The sequence below is a fragment of the Sturnira hondurensis genome, unplaced genomic scaffold (assembly GCF_014824575.4).
Source record: "Sturnira hondurensis isolate 20B ecotype Veracruz unplaced genomic scaffold, ASM1482457v3 Scaffold0010448, whole genome shotgun sequence".
Lineage (NCBI taxonomy): Eukaryota > Metazoa > Chordata > Mammalia > Chiroptera > Phyllostomidae > Sturnira > Sturnira hondurensis.
The window spans coordinates 3043626-3061130 of record NW_028083079.1 but is presented as its reverse complement, the minus strand read 5'-3'; the positions used below and the strand labels follow the sequence as shown (position 1 = coordinate 3061130).

The following is a 17505-nucleotide window of genomic DNA, read 5'->3' as shown; positions in this document are numbered from 1 at the left end:
TTTTGTAAAATCTTTTGTCTTATTGCCTGTTGACCATGACCTTGTGAGTTGAATATTATTGTCCCCATTTCACAAACGGACAATGGAGTCTCGTAATCATGTTCTCTCTGCCCCCAAGACCACGCAGCTGCTGGGTCTCATTCGTCCCTGCTCCTCTTCCTTCACCAGCTGCACTTATTCAGTGAACAGCTGGGGCATGCCCAGAGTGCCGGGGAAAACCAGAGGACTCTCGGCATGCAGGAAGCCTCAAAGGCACAGACACTTGCCGGCAGCTATGAGACCACCCTGTGCAGCAAGATATATTCTTGGCCTAAATTCGTGCCAACCATACTTGCTAGAGGAAGGGGAATAGTAAGTGTCAGCTACAACATTAGTCCCGGAATGCCCCACTGGAAAGGGATTTTATAAGGAAAAAGGCAGGATGCCATCAGGATTGGAGTCCGACACCGTGGGGCAGAGCCCTGGTTCTGCTGTGGTGACCCACTGTTGGCACAGGCAGCCCCCTCAGTGCTGGAAAGGGCCAGGTCTTGCGTGTACGTGTATGCAGTTCTTCTTTAATCAACAAAATGGGGATTAAAGACAGCCCCCCTTTCCTGGGGCTATGGTAAAAAATGAGATAATCCATGTTAAATCAAAGTTCTTCTGTCGTAGTTCTCAACAGATATTGGCCATTGTTGTTACCGTCACCATGACATCGGACAGCCCTCCCCCGGAAGCCCGGCTCTCCTACACAACCATCCCAGACATCCCGCTTCCCCCCTGAGCCCGCATCCCTGCAGTGGCCAGCGGCAGCGGGGCCTCGGGAGAGACAGGCCCCTTGCTCAGTAGCTCTGCCTTTTGGAAAGCCCAAACCTGCTTCCCTGTGCCCACTCACCTCTACCTGGAAACCTTTCACCACCTAATAAAGCAGTTGCCTTTGGCCAGTCACTGTCCTAACACTGTCCCTATGTGGCAGGTGAGCAAAGATAACCAGGTTCTCAGTGATCACGAACAACAAATTGAACCAGACACACAGAGAGTTTATAGCAGAAAGAGAGAGAGCAGGTCTATCAAGCAGTAGTGGGAGCGGGCCAACTGCGAGCCGAGATTGACCCTTGGGGGCTGGAGGGATTTGATTCCTACAGGGCAGATATTTCCGGGCTAGTTTTGGCAGGGTTCTACTGGGCATGTGCAAGTAGTTATATTACTTTTAGGCTACTGCCCATGTGGTTTCCCATGATTTTCTCTGGTTGGGTGCAGGGGGAGAGGGTCCCACAACGCTAATTTATTGTAATGCTGTTATAATGCATGCTCATGCTATAATGCAGCAGGGGTCATGGGGTATCTTCTGGGCAAGATCAGTCATGGTTCCCAACGATTCAGTGCTTTTCTGGAAAGGAAGGACAACTGGTCTTTGCACAGGGTCTCTGTCCTGGGCCATGTCCTTGTCTTAGCCTTAGGGCGTCTCCAGAGTTTATTCCCTCCTGACCATCTCCTGCCTCACCTGCAGCATCTTCAGCTCATTTCCAAACAGTTTTAATCCTCCAAAGAGTGGCTCTACTTCTTCTATAAAATGGGGGTGATCCTATCATTGACCCCATTGTGGGTTTGTGAATGTCAAGCAGGTCGTGTGATGCTCAAAACGCTCGGTGGCGTGTCCTGAATGCCCAATAAGCATGAACTCTTTGTTGCCAGGATGGTTTTTATAAAATACTAATCCATGCTATTAGTCTAAATAAAAGCAGCATCTGCTTTTAGAACCTTTGGGTGGCCGCCCGTGGTTCCCAGGGTGAAGCCCGGAATCTCCAAGGTCTGGGACACACACCGTTGTCCTGCCTGGCTGCCCGGTTCTTACCATGCCCAACCTCCCCCTCAACGCTTCTTTGTGTGGCTTCCAGTTCCCCCAGTCAGGGTATATACTCACAGTCTTCCACCACCGGGCCTCGTATTCTGCCCCTCTGCCTGGAATGCCATTCATTACCCCGCACCACCGTCTTTCATTCAGCTCATCGTCAATTCCTGCTTATCCTTTATGTCTCTACATTGCCTACTCCCAAAAACCTGTCTGCTCCCCCACTTCCATGCTTGGGGGTGCTCTTCTTTATGGTCTTATGGCCCCAGGGATGTTGCTAGGTTTATCTTTTTGGTTCGTTGGTTTTTTACTGCCTCCCTAGCATGCTGTGTCGCCCCTGTTCCTGTGTCTCTCGGGAACCAGGGAGCGCTCAGAGCAAACGAGGCAGCAGTGGAAAGCTTGAAATGAGTAAATGGGCAACGTGGGGCCTAGGTCCACCTCCCTGTCTCCCGCATTGAGTGCCTTACAGTCTCAGGTCACAGTTCTTGCACTTTTGAGGGGCATTCAGATGGCATTACTTGCTACCGGTTATTGGGCATGTTTTATGTGTGGGACATTTCACATATGTCCTCTAATTTATTTCCCACACTAACCCTGCCAGCTCGGTATTAATGTTGCCGTTTCTCAGATGAGGAAATGGAGGCTCAGAGTTTAAGGGACATGGTCAGGGTCTCCTAATGAGTGAGTCTGGGAGACAAATGTGCCTCCACTATTATACACCGCTGCTCACGCCGTGGGGGGCTCCGAAGGCTCCCTGAAACCCAAGGTCGGCTGGGGTGGGGTGGGAGGAAAGCTGGATTTTTATCAAATTCTGTCTTAGGTTCCTCCCTCTCTGGGGACTCAGGAAACCAGGCTGCCAGTTGTTATCAAAGGATGATTAGTCTGGGCCCCAGAGGTCTTGTCACACTCTGGGCTCCGTGTCATCCATTCACACCTCTCTCTGAGTGACACAGACCTTTTCTGGGGTTTATTAACAGCAGGCCATGTCAGCATCTGTTCCTGGCCACTCTGCCGAACGCTCACTCTGCATGGGGCGCAGCCGACTCAGCCAAATGGAACCCAGGTGGTGCATTTACACTGGAACAATCGGGTCGGGAGGGGATGGCAGCCTGACTCAGCCTGGTGAAGCCTGAGTGACTCAGTTCTGAAAGCAATATTATCAGAAAAAAAGAAATCCTAATTCTTTTTCCAAGCAGCCAGAGCTGCTTGGAAATATCTTGAACAGTGTCTAGACTTCATAGAGAGAGGGAGAGAGCAAAGGATAGGCATAATCTTAATCAGCTCAGTGCCTGGCAAGCAGCAGGTGCTCCGATGTTTGTTCAATGAATGACTAACGAGTAGATTTGCATTGGGTTTTAGATAAATGAACGAGTAGATTTGCCCTGGGTTTTAGAGTTGGGAAAACATGTATCTGTGCACCATGGCATAGCAGTCTCAAAATAATGCTGCATGGTTGGCAGCTAAAAAGATGTTCTCACCTTACAGAAGAGCCGACTGAGATTCAGGAGAAACTTCCTGTAGGAGAAAAAAATGTCGGTTCTGGAGTTGGACCTGCCTGGGTTCCAATCCTGACTCCAACACTAACCTGCGGCTCTTCCCATGTGAAACAGGAAACAGCAACCCAGCCTGCTGTGTTTCTGTAAATACAATTCTACTGAGACTGAGACGTGGCCACTCTCATTCAGGGCAGTTTGCATACCGTCACTCTATGGCCGCTTGTGTGTTATGAAGGCAGAACTGAGTAGTTGGAGCAGGCACTGTGAGCCTGGCAAAGCCTGAGGGGTTTGCTTTGGATTCCGGTAGAGGTAAGCCTGCCGATCTCTGTTCCTCCCAGGGTGTATTAGGTACCTAATGAACATCGGTCTTTTCTCCTCTCAAGTGAAGCAGTGACTTCCTCATGGTCCTTTTTCTGAGACTTTACAGACCTTGTAAATGTCTCCCTGTGACGTCAGAGTCTGGAGATGGAAGGGCTGGTGTAGGTTAGGAACGCTGGAATGCGAACCGAGGGCCCGGGGTTTCCGTCCTGACTCTGCCCTACTGCATGAGCCTGAGGACCTCCCTCTGAGCTGTGAGCAGTGGCTCGGACAGTGTCCCCCCACCCACCCCAAATTCATGTCCACCTGGAACCTCAGAATGTGACCTTATGTTGAAATAAGATCTTTGCAGATGTAATTAAGATGAGGTTGTATTGGATTAGGGGGGTGGCTCACCTATGGGTGGTCACTGAAAGAAGAGGAGACACAGCACAAAGGCCATGTGACAGTGGAGGCAGGAATCAACACGATGCCCCTACAAGCCTGGGTACGCCAGGAGCCTTGGAAAGCTACGGAAAGGCAAGGGGGGTTCTCCTAGGAGCCTACAGGGGAAGCACGGCCCTGCCGACACTTCGATTTCGACTTCCAACCGGCAGCACCGCAAAGGAATAAATTTCTGTTGTTTGAAGTCACCCAGTTTGTGGTACTTGTTATGGTAGCTCTAGGAGACAGATCACATTTCCCCCTTTAATTCCAACGTGGAGTGAGGCCGCTGTGGCAGGCACGCAGGCTAGGGGGCAGTGCTGGGAGACTTGCTGTGGATGCAGTCAAAGGAGACAGCACAGGACCACACCTCCCACAGTTCCCTGCGCAAAGCAGGTGCTCCGGAAATCAGAGGTGATGAAGGCGACGTTGGCAATGACGTGGTTTCTGGCAAAGTGAGGAATCTCACCCAGACCTCCCTACCTCCCTGTTACCCCAGCTGGCCTCCACCCCCAGCCCCGTTCCCCTGATCCTTTATCCCTGTGATTGGGCGGGACAGCTCAGACCCTGAGTTCTGCACTGGGCAGCCAGAATGAGCGACTGGGCCCTGCGCTAAGAAGATGCCAGCGTCTGCCCTGAGTTCCCCCTCTCACTCAGCCCAGATGTGCCGTTTCCCCAGGCTGACACAGCCCCTTCTCCAGACAGCAGCAGCCACTGTGGCCGGTCTTTGTGTTTGAAATAATATTCCCCTCATGTAACTGATGTTTCTGCAGAATCAGTCCTTTTAATGGCTAACAGCCCCCTTATGTGTATATACTGTCATTTATGTACAAACCTGAGCAGTTTCCAGGTTCCACTGGAAGGTGTCATTTGTTTTTTCTTGTTTTTCTCTTCTTTCATTTCTCTTTGGAGTTCTCTGTCTCTTCTCTCAGTGTCTCTCTGTGTTCTCTTCCACTCACGTGGAGTTTTTATCTTCACTTTCATTCTCTATCTTTTCGTCTCCTTCCCTCACCCTTTCTCCTCTCCCTCTCCCCCTCCTCTGCACATGCACACATCTGCTCCATTTACCTTCGTGTCTCCTCTTACTTGAATCTCTGCATTTCTTCGGTTTCTCCCTAGCTGTCTTTCTCCTAATCTAGCTTTTATTTTTGTCTGTCTTGTCACACACTTTCTCTGCCTCCATCTTTCTCTCTTTTACTCTTTATATTATACTCTTCTATCTCTCTCTGTCTCCATCCATATCTCTCTCTATATATATCTATCTCTCTATCTATCTATCTATCCATTCTGTCCATTTATCCATCTGAATAACCATTTATCCATCCTTCCATTAGTTCATCCATCTGTCCACTCACTCATTCATTCATTCAACATGTCCACCCACCCGTTCATCCATCCTTCCACCTATCCTCTTCCGGATGACTGCTTTTCTGCATCTTAGTTTCTCTTCTTTCTTTCTGCAGCTCCTCTACATGTTTATCTCTTTTCTCGTTATCCCACTTTCAAGTTTGCCTCTCCCTTTGTTTTCATCTCCTCCTCTCACTTGCCACACATTCTTCTTCCTCGAAGGATATTAATATTTTAGTAGCCTTAATGCGGTCTCAGGACCCTCGACTCTGTCCATGATTCAAGAGTGACAAGTCTTCCAAAGCCTTTGGTGCAGGAACTGTTCATTCTCCTTGTCCAAACACCTGTCGCCCTGACCTCACTCTGTGCGAAATTAGGAAGCGAGGGATAATTTGGCAGCTCTCCAGCATCTCCTTTGTCCCTGTGCTACAGCCCTGAGCTTGGGGCTTTTGGAAGAGGGACCCAGAGGTGGGGCTGGGCAGGGAGTGTCCTGTTGCAGAGACTTGGTAAAACTACTGATGGGTGCAGACTGCATCCATGCTTTCTGATGTTTTCTTTGTTTCATTTGAAAAACACTTCCTTAGTACAAGTTCTTACCAGGCTTCGTGCTGGGGGCTAAAGAGGGATGAGTAAATCCTGAACCCTTCACTCTAAAAGTTTACAGTCTCTAGCAAACTGGAGAGCTGATGATTAAGACCAATAACATAATGGAATAAACAATGTTCTCAAAGAGAGAAGGAATTAATTCTGGTTGGAGGAGGAGAGAAGGTTTCACCAAGGGGGTTGTGGGTAGTAAGCAAGCTCTCGGGAGGTGAGCTTTGCCCAGAGTCACTGCTGCATTCCCCGGATCTAGGACAGCTGTGACACACAGCAAGCACTCAAAAAGCGGTGCAATGCACAAGTGAGTGAGTGAGTGAGTGAGTGAACAAATGAGGAAATAAATTTGAGCAGTTTTGAGGGGTTCTGAGGAATTTGTCAGGGAAGCAAGTTAGAGATGAGCATTCTGGACAGCACAGCATGACTGAAGGACCCAGAGGGGAAGGCGCACACCATATTCAGATCTCCCCTTCAGAGCCGGCCCATTCATCCCCAGATCATGGCTGATGGCCCACAGCAGTGCCCTTACTGGGCACCATGGCTTTCAGCCACAGGGAACCACCTCACGTGGGGATACCCCCTTCCGGGTGGCCGCCCTTGATCAATGACTAGCTGACATGGTGATGCGGTGTCCTGGATCCCTTGCCTCCATCAGGGACATTTCTAAAGAGCTATCCCAGCTCCTCCAAAGCTCCCTCAGGACCAGCTGAGGCTTATGACCCACACAGCATCAACTGCATTACAGGGCGACCTCTCCCTTGCCCAATCCTGCCTTGCTTCCTTCCTCCGAGTGTATCCCAGAGGGCTCCTTGAGAATCCCCTTCTCTGCAACTCTGTTTCAGAGGCAGTTTCCAGGGAACCTGACCTAAGATTGGGTATTTAGGGAATGAGAAGAGGCCTGTGGCTAGCAGATAGAGAATATGAGCATAGGGTAAATGTAGCTGAATGAGCAGGCAGAGGCCAGATTATAGAGGACCTTGAGAGCCAAAGAAACTCATCTAGATTTTCTTCTATAAGTAATGGAGAGCTGTTCATCAATAGGGTGTCTAATTCGAGCTGGAATTAACAAGTTCACTGGCGGTCAGTATGTAAGATCGGGTAGAAGGCAGTAAGATTGGAGACAGGAAATGAGCTAGGAGACCAAAACCTGGAGCTCCGGGTCTGAGGGGGAAAAGAATGGGAAAGGCATGAAGGGTGGTCCAGGGACATCACCAGGAGTGCTCAGTGACCTCTTCTTGCTACGTGTACACACAGGCATCTCCCCTCTTACACAATTCTGGATCCCGCGAGTCACCTGCCACAGAGGGGCACAGTGCCTCTTCTCACTGCCCGTGGTGCCCCTTTAATATCTTCTGCAACTGTGGGCACCTTGGGTATTCCAATGCTAGACTATTCCTTCTATGGTCCTTTCTCCGGAAAACAGACTCCAGTAACTTCCATCTGTATCTCTTATCTGGTAGAATTTTGAAGATCCGTGAATCCTGGAGTCTGGCCCAGTTGTATCTCTTGAGAACCTCACTGGGAGGCTCCAGTCATGAGTTTGCCTGGAATCCAGTGACCTTTCCACTCAGTCTTGATGGTGTCGTTTGCATGCAGCGTATAGGGAACTATGGTCAGACAGCCCTGTGTTTGCATCTTGGCTCTTTATACGTTGTGTCATTTGGGGTGAGTCCCACACCTTTCAGTTTATAGCCGCAAAGTCAGAATAGGAGGAATATGCTCGTTTTGGAGAGTTCCTATGGGGAGGTCTGAAATATGTGGAAACACAAATAGCCCAACTTGAGAGTCAGGCAGTGGGACGAGCTCTGTTTAGACTCCGACGGAGCTTGGCACAGACTTCCATTCGGCCGCGTTACAAGTGGGCGGCCTTCAGCGAGGTGCTTCTTCACCTTGCTGAGCCACAGTTCCTGTACTGGTCAAAAGTAGGAAGCCTACCTTCCAAAATGATGAAGATTAATTAAATAAAGGATGTAGCCCTGGTCAGGTGGCTCAGTTGGTTGGAGCATCATCCTATACGACAGAAGTTTGCAGGTTGAATCCCTGCTCAGGGCACATACCCAGGTTGCGGGGTTGATCCTCAGTCAGGACATGACCGACAGATGTTTCTCTCCGACCGGTGTTTCTCTCTCTCCCTCCCCCTCTCTCTAGGATCAATGAGTGTATCCTTGGGTGAGAATTGAAAGGAAATAAAGAGCATTCAGTTCCAAGGATATAATCTTACTTATCAGCAGACACACATCAGATAATAAACCTATTGAAATTTTTTTGTTTTTCTTCCCATCTTGTTAAATATATGTTCTTGATGATAAATAGAATAAATGACGCTATCACATGTCAGGAACACCCATTTAAATGTTTTTGAACACTCTCATGATCCCGATGTCTCTGGGGTTTAACCATCGCCTTTCTCTCCAAGGGAAGAAGCGATGCTGTCCACATACTTTGAAACCATCAATGATCTGCTGTCCTCCTTTGGGCCGGTTCGGGACTGCTCTCGGAACAATGGCGGCTGCACTCGAAACTTCAAGTGCGTGTCTGACCGCCAGGTGGACTCCTCGGGATGTGTGGTAAGTGCCCTTGACTCAGGAACGTGGCCCCAGCAGCCCAAGGAGACAAGGCTGCTTGCCGGGGGGGGGGCCCTCTCGGCAAGGAGGCGCTGGTCCTGGAGGATCATACTATTCCCCACTCCTACTGCTGTGGCCTTCGGCACCCCAGGCTACCTTGGGTTCCTCCTCCGTAAAGTGGGGCAATGAAACCTACCATGTAGAATTGTCGAAAGAATGAAATAAGTCATTAAAACTTTAGTCCCTGGTATGCAAAAGGTCCTTGAGAGGTCCCAGCATGGAAGCTTGCAGCTCATCTGCAAATGGGGAGGGTGTGGCGGGTCTTAGAGTAGCAGGAGGGACCTCAGCGCGGCGTCCAGACGAGGGAGTTTTCCATGAGACCTGAAGTTTTTAGAAGGCTTCCTAGGGAAGCTGGGGCTGGAACTGGTTTCAGAAGAGGGGTCACTTTAGGAAAGGAGCAGGATGGCTGAAGTGTGAAGACAGGATGATGGATGAACCTGTTCATGTGGAACTTTAGCCGTCTGTGGGAGAAGTGCACAGAAGAGGACGTGTGTGGCCTGTGGAGGAGATGCCAGGCTGCGTGATTTTTTTCCCCCTGGAAATGACCCAGGGTGCGCATTTAAAATGCAGCCCTCAGGATTCCAGCCCAGAAATTCTGTTCTGTAGAGGGTTGTGGGTGCCAGGACCTGGCTTTGTTAACACTTTAATGAACGTGCATACACATGTCAGGAAGGCAGGGAGTGCGTTGGGAGGAGGCAGACCTGGGAAACATCGCCCCGCGGGCCACACTCCTTGGCCTGGCATTCAGTGCCCTCTTCATTCATTTCACAAGGGAGCCAGATGGGGCCACCAGGAGGTCCCACTTGCCTGTTTACCGCCTCAGAGCCTTTGGTCAGACCAGGTTTCTATTTTAGTTGTTTATTTGCTGTTTTCCTTCCTAAGGAAGGAAATCGATCCCCCTGGCCCATTAAGCAGGCAAGTGGACCACTCTCCTGATTCATGTCCTTCGGGGAGCCTTCCCCATCCCCTGCCTGGCAAAGCCGCCGTGTTCTTCCAGTGGTCGTCAGTGCCCTCTGTACCTACATCTGTTATGGCACCTGGGGTCATTCACAGCGCAGCATGGCTCTGTTCAAGTTTACCTCACCTGGGAAGCTGAGGGAGAACCCACAGAAACTGTGGGCCCAGCTCAGCACCCCAGTAGTACCCGTCTCAGTAAAGGAGAAGGGAAGAAAGAAAGAAGGGCAGCTAGGGAGGGACGGGCCCGGGAGCAGGAGTTTCAGCTCTGCACTGGGCTCTGGGGAAGCGGGTTCTTAAGAGGCCAACACGACAGCTGGGAGATAGGCAAGAGTCAGGAGACCAGTGCAAAGAAGCTTCTAGAGAGTGGGGTAACGCAGTAAAACTGTATTTCAGACTCAAAGATCAATGTATCATCCGAAGTAGATGGGCAGTTGGAGATTTTATGGATTAGAATTCTTAGGATTAGAAGTGACAGAAACTCAATTCAAACTGGTTCAGGCAGAACAAGAAGATACACTGGCCTAGGTGGACACCCAGCACAACGAGACTGGCAGGCTCACGCGGCGTTAGGGGGGCCCTCTCCTCCTTGGAGCTCTGCTTTCCTCAGCACCGTGTCCTTCTCTGGCCAGTCACACCCTCTCCACTCAGTGAGTCCTGCAGGGCGAGAACATCGCTTTCCCTGTTCCTCCTGAAGTCACAGATTCCATCTCAAGGGCCCAGCTTGGTTCTCAGGCCCGTCCCTGTATGAATCCTCCTGGTCACGGGGAAGGACGGGGCTCATCCCAGAACCAGTCATTCTGGGGCTTGGGCCAACTGGCAGCTGCACCCAAAATACATGGCCATGGGTTGGAGGAAGTTGTGGACTCTCAGGAGGAAGTAGGGTGCTGGCAACGGAAGGGGGGGCTGTGGGTGCGAGGTCAGGGTGCTTCCGCAGCTGCCTAGGTCACGGGGTTGCAAGCCCTCCCCTCCCCCCCGCGTTTTGCCTGTTGCAGAAGTGAGGCCAGGGGAGGAGGAGGAGGCCTTGCCCAAATCTTCAAAGCGATTCAGTGGTCAGACTACTCCAAGGGAGGCCCCGAATCATTGGTGTTGTCTCCAACGCATGAGGCTGATCTTTCCAAGAGGATTAAGTTGTCTGTCTCTTTTCCCTTTTTCCATCAGTTCTCTTTTCCTGAACTAATAATTAAGCTCCTTCTTGAGGAGAGATGTCCCAAAAGAATGAAACCTCAGAATGCAGAGATGTGTGTGTGTGTGTGTGTGTGTGTGTGTGTGTGGGCAGGCAAGAAATGTCTCTTTTTTCCTCTCATTAATACAAACCAGAAAAACGAGGAGAAAGAGAGGAGAGAAGGAACTTTGGGTCCCTGGAGGTTGGGAAGAAATTCAACAGCCTGATGAGACTGTCAGAGACCTTCCTCTCTAGATTAAGGAGCTAATATGAAAGCTGCAACTGCAGGGCTCAATGGATGTGAGGCAGGCTCTTCCCGCCAGGACTTCAGGGGAGACAGATAAATACCCGTTTGACACGGAAATTCAAAACCTCTGTTGTTTCGCTCCGCGCTCTTCCTCATGCCTGCAAATAGAAACTTTTTCTTACAGATTCTCTTTTAATAAACTCCATATGGCACAAAATAATAATGCCTTATATTTTTAGAACACTCGTGGAGTTCTCCAGGCACAGGCACGGCAGGTCTACGCCCAATAACTAACTTGTCTTCACAACAAACCCAGGGAGCAGTTTCCCTTCTCAGTGTGGCAAGCGGACTGACTTTTCGAGGTTTCACCACAAGGTGGCAGAGTAGAGGCCCAAGAACAAGTCTTCCATCGTATTCCTTGTGGCCGAGTCACTCTGGTTTTCTCTCCTGGGGAGCTGAGAGGAGAGGGCAGCGAAGAACATTAGAAGGAAGGCTGGTCCGGGTGAACTGGGCATAAGCCCTGACCTGGTCCTTGGACAGCTTTCAAATCCGGGTAGACTCACTAGTCTCGGTTTATTAGTCCTTTAAAAGGGAAGGCATTGCTCTGGAACACGCAGGTTTTCTGAATAATCAAAGTGTGTAACTGTAAAAGACCTGGGACTGACAAAGTGCCGTCCACGTGCGAGATGATGGGGCCACGGTTACTGATGTTTGTGTGCTGGACATGGGATTCAGGGCCACGCCCTCCAGGACCACAGTGTTTGGGATGTTTGTAATGTTTCTGCCACTGGATTTCGTTCTGTTCTCCATTCACGGGTGGTGGTGGAAGCTTAATTCTAGTCGGTTTACACCCTTCGCCGCCTCCTTCCTTCTGAACATCTAGGCCCAGGGGGAGGGCTGCACGCCGAAGGCACGACAGTGTGGGCATGATCGATGCTGGACGGTCTGCCCTTGTCAGTTCTAGTGCCTGCTGTCTCCTCTGGCCCCCGTCCACCACTCTTTCCTTCCGGTGCACACCAGGACCGCTCTGTTCCCAGGTGATGTATAGGTGTGTGGTCCGTTCCAGCATCCGTCGCCTGTTCGCTCATCCCTACCACAGGCCATTTGAGTCCAGCTGGCTCCGTTCCTCGGGTAGCTCTTCCACCTCCCCGGGAGCGTGAGGAACGTCCAATAGCTCTTGTTACACCACCCGAGGCCGTGAGGAGCGGAGGGGACTTGGCTGGAGCCCTCTTGACCTAGGCAGGCCACGAAGCCTCCTCCTTGGAGGAGGCTGCTTTTATGTCAGGGAAGAACACAGTCACACTTGCCATCCAGGAACCGCTCCCCGGGAAGAGAGGCGCAGACCCCCTTGGCCTTCAGATCCCACCTGATTTTCGGTAACCCCCACCCTCTTCTCAGCCCGCTGGGAATAGAGCCTATTCACCAGCACTTACAAGGTCATCTCGTCTGACTTCCCACATTCCTCTCTGCCCCCGACTCAAATGACCCCGGTAGGTGGGTGGAGGCCACTTCTTTAACAGACCATGGATTCTTTCGTCTATTATTATTATCATGTATTATTCCTATTATTATTATTATCCTTCCAGTTCTACCTCAATTTCTGAAACCCAAAATTAAAAAAAGAGAGAGACTTCTCTCTTGGTGTTCAGGGGATGCTGTGCTAATCTCCCCCTGGGACAGCGTGGTCCTCAGGTGTGCTGGTGCCCAAATCAGGGAGGGTCACAGGGTGTGTGACGGGCAGAATAATGCCCCCCCCCTCAAGGATGTCCACATCCTGAGGCCTGCAAGCTGTGAATATGTCGAAGGGGAGATTCAGTTCACAAATTACCAGGGTGGCCCCCTGTAGGAGTCCTTACATGTGGAAGACGGAGCGTTGAGAAGTTCGGAGTGACGTGCTAGCTTGGGAGGTGGAGGAAGGGGGTACAGCCAGGGAAGCCTCTAGAGGTCAAAGGCAAGGAAATGGACCCCCCCGTGCAGCCTCCAGAAAAGGAATGCAGCCCTGCGGACACCCAGATTTCAGCCCAGGGCCTGGGGAACTGTCACATGATAAATTTGGGCTGTTTTAAACCAGCGATTTGTGTGGTACTTTGTTACAACAGCAGTAGAAAGCTGGTGCAGGGCGAATGATGCTGTGGAAAGGGAGGTGTGATCCAGGAGATACTGTGTAAAGAATTGTCCTGTTACTTTGGTGTTCAGTTAGCCCTGGAGAGACACCCGCCTCCTGACCGGGGATGGAGGAGTCACAACGAACAGGGGAGGAGGGAGACTTGTGTTCGCCCTCCGTGCGCTCAACAGTAACAAATTGGTATCCATTAGGCACATATAAATCCGACAAATATAATTACACAAATATAATTATGGTAGCGAGGTGGTTTGAAGAACAAGCTAGGGTTCCGTTTCTTGTGGGTGGCGGCATAAACATTGCAAAATCTTAATCAAGGCGCGGAGGACAAAACCCAAGAAAACCAACTGCGAGGGTTGCCTCACGCTGTTGTGTGGAGGACACTTCCAGCTTCCCTGAGCGGCTGCTGCCCCCTGAGGCGATTCACTCAAGCTGTTCCTCTGTGTTTGTCCTCCTGGTTCTCCCAGCTGAGGAGGAGGCCCTTTGATGGACTCAGCCCCGGATAATCACGTGGCTGAAATGTATCCTCAGCCCCTTTTGAAACATGTCAATTCACAGTTCACCCTTATGGTCCAGTGATCTGTTGTTGCGTAACAAACTGCCGCCCAATTCAGTGGCTTAAAACAACCGTTTTGTTTTACGCGCAGTTTTGTGTGCTGAGCAGGGTGGTTTGTCTGGGATTCAGCTGAGGGGGTGGGGGTCTCTGAGGCTGGAAGGTTCGCTTGGAAAAGAGCCCCTCCACGTGCCTGTCTGGGGCTGGGGCTGGGAGAGCGGGCGGTGGTTGGTCCTGCCTGGGAGATCCTGAGCTCTACGTCTCCCCCCGGGGGGCTGTCGACTACAGCGCATGCCCGCCGCCTCTCTGTTGGGCTTGGGTTTCTCACACCAGGAGGCTGGATTTGCAAAGAAATCGCCCCCAGATCGAGTGTTCCAACGGCCCGGGCAGAAGCTGCAAGGCTTCTTAGCACTGGGTTGCAGAAGTCCCAGAACCTCATTTCTCCCATATTCTATCAGCCCAACCAGGCCTTAAGTTCAGCCCCGCTTCCAGGGAAGGGAACAGTACGTCACCTGTCCGTAAAAGGACGGTGTGGCCACCTTCGCTCATTTACCAATAGTGTGAATTCACAGACCAGGGCTGCCACAGCAGGAGGGGACCCAGAGACCTTCCAACCAGACCAGCACCTCCACCTTCATACAGACAGAAAAGCAAAGGCCTGGGAAGACGCAGGGATCACTCGAGTGCGTGTAGGAAGCAGAATCGAGCTCTGATCCTAAGAGTCCTTCCTCCCGGTGGTCGTTCCCTCCTACCGTTGCAGTGTGGGCTCTGCCAGGGCAGCCGTGCGCGCACCTCACGGAGCAGCACGCTTGCGTCCAGGGCTGTGAATGGAACAAAGGCGGGAGCCCTGCCTTGTTCTGTAAGCTCGTTCTCAAAACCAGACGCCCTTCGGCAGCCTTACATTTCTGACCTTGAACAAATTCACTCGGTATTTCCGCACAAGAACATCTAGCAGGGCTGATGTGAGGAGCGGAGAGGAGGGGGGCGGTGACAGGAGAGACCTGGCACTCGTTAAGCACCAACTGTATGCCCGTTCCCTTATGTCCGTGGCAGTGAATGCTCGCAACTATACTCCTCGATGGGTATCATTATATCCATTTTCCAAAAGAGAAAAGCTGGTAATAGAAGAGCAATCATCCATACAGTGACTTTGCTGGGCATGATTCTAAGTGCCTTGCTTATTTTAGCCAATTTAATTCTCACAGTCATCCTGGGAGCTAGGTTTATGACTGTCTCCACTTTACACGTGAGGAAAAGGAAACCGTCTNGTATGCCCGTTCCCTTATGTCCGTGGCAGTGAATGCTCTCAACTATACTCCTCGATGGGTATCATTACATCCATTTTCCAAAAGAGAAAAGCTGGTAATAGAAGAGCAATCATCCATACAGTGACTTTGCTGGGCATGATTCTAAGTGCCTTGCTTATTTTAGCCAATTTAATTCTCACAGTCATCCTGGGAGCTAGGTTTATGACTGTCTCCACTTTACACGTGAGGAAAAGGAAACCGTCTGGTGGAAAAGGAGGGAAGGTGAGGAAGCACCGAGGAAGGAGGGGCAGCGTGAGGCCGTGCAGGGTCTGCAGAGACAGCTAAGACAGAGGGAGGTGCAGGGGTGGCAGGCTGGTCAGATCCTGGTGGCAGTATCTTTGGGGACGCGGGGCGCCTGCTGTCAGTTCTGGCCCTGCCCCTGGATTCCACACCAACCCCTCTCTGCTCCACCCCTACAAGTCCCCCAGCCTCATCCTCACCGCTCCCCACCCCCCCTCTTTTTTCTGTTTGACCTCAAACACTATCTGGCCTCTAAGGGGTCAGGAAGACCCATAGGCCCCCTAACTGCCCTGAGATGTTGAAATGCAGCCAAAAAGGCTGCTTTTTAAAAAGTCAAGACGCATAAAGATAGCAATTATCATTCATTAAGGTCAGGCACCTCTGGGCACTGCTCAGCAGGAGGGAAAAAACGAGTCTGGTTCAGTCGAGAATCAAGAGGCTGCTTCCCTCCACTCCGTATCTTCCCCTCTTCAAGGATTTAAATGGACTCTAATTAAGGAAACAAAACTCAGGGCTGGGGGAGACATGCTGGGACAGGCGCAGGGTGAGGGGTGCATTGGAGCACAGCCCAGGCACCGCCGACCTGGGAAGCCCAACCCCATCCCTCTGCCCGGCCTCTGGCCCTCCCAGGCAGGTGGAGCAGGGCTGAGCCTCAGTGAGTCCAGCCCCCGGAAGTGGTTTTCTCCCCAGAAACAGACCCTCAACGGACGCACCCTCAACGCTTAGTCCGTCCCTGCAGATCAGTGACAGGGGGTGTGATGGATTCACAGTACAACCAGGACAGGTTTTGCCAGAGTCAAAATAAGACTGGCGTTTGCCACATTTTTCTTCCAAAAATCTCTCTATATTTTCAGAAATAAAGGCAGGAGGCCAAGCATCCTTAGGGAAACCCAGTCTCTACTGTTGGTTTGGGGATCAGGATTTGAAGGTGGGACGACTCCCACGTGGTGTCTTTGTGAAGTTGCTCTCTGATCAGACAGGGAACTCTCTCTGTGCACCTTCATCAGTGATGCTCGTCCTGCTGTTCGTATTCATAGCGTTAGTGAGCTGATGCCATTGATACACAAATCAGCGCTACCAACACTATCACTATAGTGTTACCGATGGAGACAGTAGTTTCCTCCTGCTGTTACATGCCAGACCCTGGGATAGATGCTTGAAAACAGCATCCCCTTGAGTCCTCACAGCTGCCTTATGAGATGGGCACTATTATCACTCCGTTGTCCACGAGGAAGGAGATTCAGAAAGGGGGAGAAACCTGCCCAAGTCCAACCAGCCAGGTAGAGGCGGAGCAGGTGTTCTTTTAACCCATCAGATGGCAACTCCCAGAGGGTGAGGGATCTCAGCAGATTGCTGCCCAGGTCCCTAGTGTTGGGGCCACAGGGGGAGGGGCATTTCCTTCTCTGCACCCTCCTTCAGTGTCCAGGGTTCCTCCTGTCTCCTCTGCATCCGAGAATCTGGAGAAAGATGAAAGAGAATGAGTGTGGGGGAGGGGGTAGGGATGGTCAGAAAATGGAAACTGCGCCACTGACTTAGCACTTGTACACCAGACTCCAACTTTGAGGGTGAAAAGGGAGTTTTCCCTCCACTGGGAACTCTGAATTTACATCTTTTGTTTTTTTTTTAAATTTCCAACAGAGCCTTCCTCCCAGGAAAGGGGAGGAAGGGGAGCGATGGGCTTCCCAAGATTATACTAGGTGGCATTCTCATAAAGCCTATGCACCCTTTAGTGACATTGCATATTTTGTTCTCTGGGTGACACATGAAGCCTTCTTTATTCCTCTCACCCTCGGCATTTTATCTCTTTGGGACTCGGATTTGCTGGGTGCGATGGTATTTCTGGTAAGCTGGCTTTACTGAGTGGAAGTCACTATCCATTCAAGTCAGGGAGCAGCCCCCACCCTTCCAGAGGGGAAGATTTCACCCTCTGATTCCTGGGAGAATGGCGTGGCCTGTAGGAAAGAAGCCCCCTAGAGGCAGGGATGGGAGCTGCACTCCTGGTTCTGTCTCCTGTTGGCTGCAAGCCTGGGCTGAATCACTTGGTGGAAACTGTCAGCTGTTCCTGTAGACTGTACCCTGGAGCTAGAGCAGCAGTTTGGGGACCAGCCTTGGAGGGTTCAAAGTCTCTTTCAGTTCCTGTAATCTATGATCTCGTGAATATACAGGGTCCGGCGAAATAAGGCCTGCCAAGTGGGGTTAGTAGGGTAATAACATGGGTGCAATAATTTATACTTTTAATTTGAACATTTCACCTACAATGTCATATGGTATGCTTGAGTGT

The 17505-nt window shown here is 51.0% G+C and overlaps 1 protein-coding gene across 2 annotated transcripts in view; it reads left to right on the top strand.

Moving 5' to 3' along the window:
- Positions 1–17505, top strand: part of ASTN2 (astrotactin 2) — an 829294-nt gene that overhangs the window by 470610 nt on the left and 341179 nt on the right. For both annotated transcript variants that reach the window (XM_037059148.1, XM_037059147.1), the window contains exon 11: positions 8429–8579. In XM_037059148.1, the coding sequence (XP_036915043.1) occupies positions 8429–8579 (151 nt within the window). The remainder of the gene's footprint in view (positions 1–8428; positions 8580–17505) is intronic.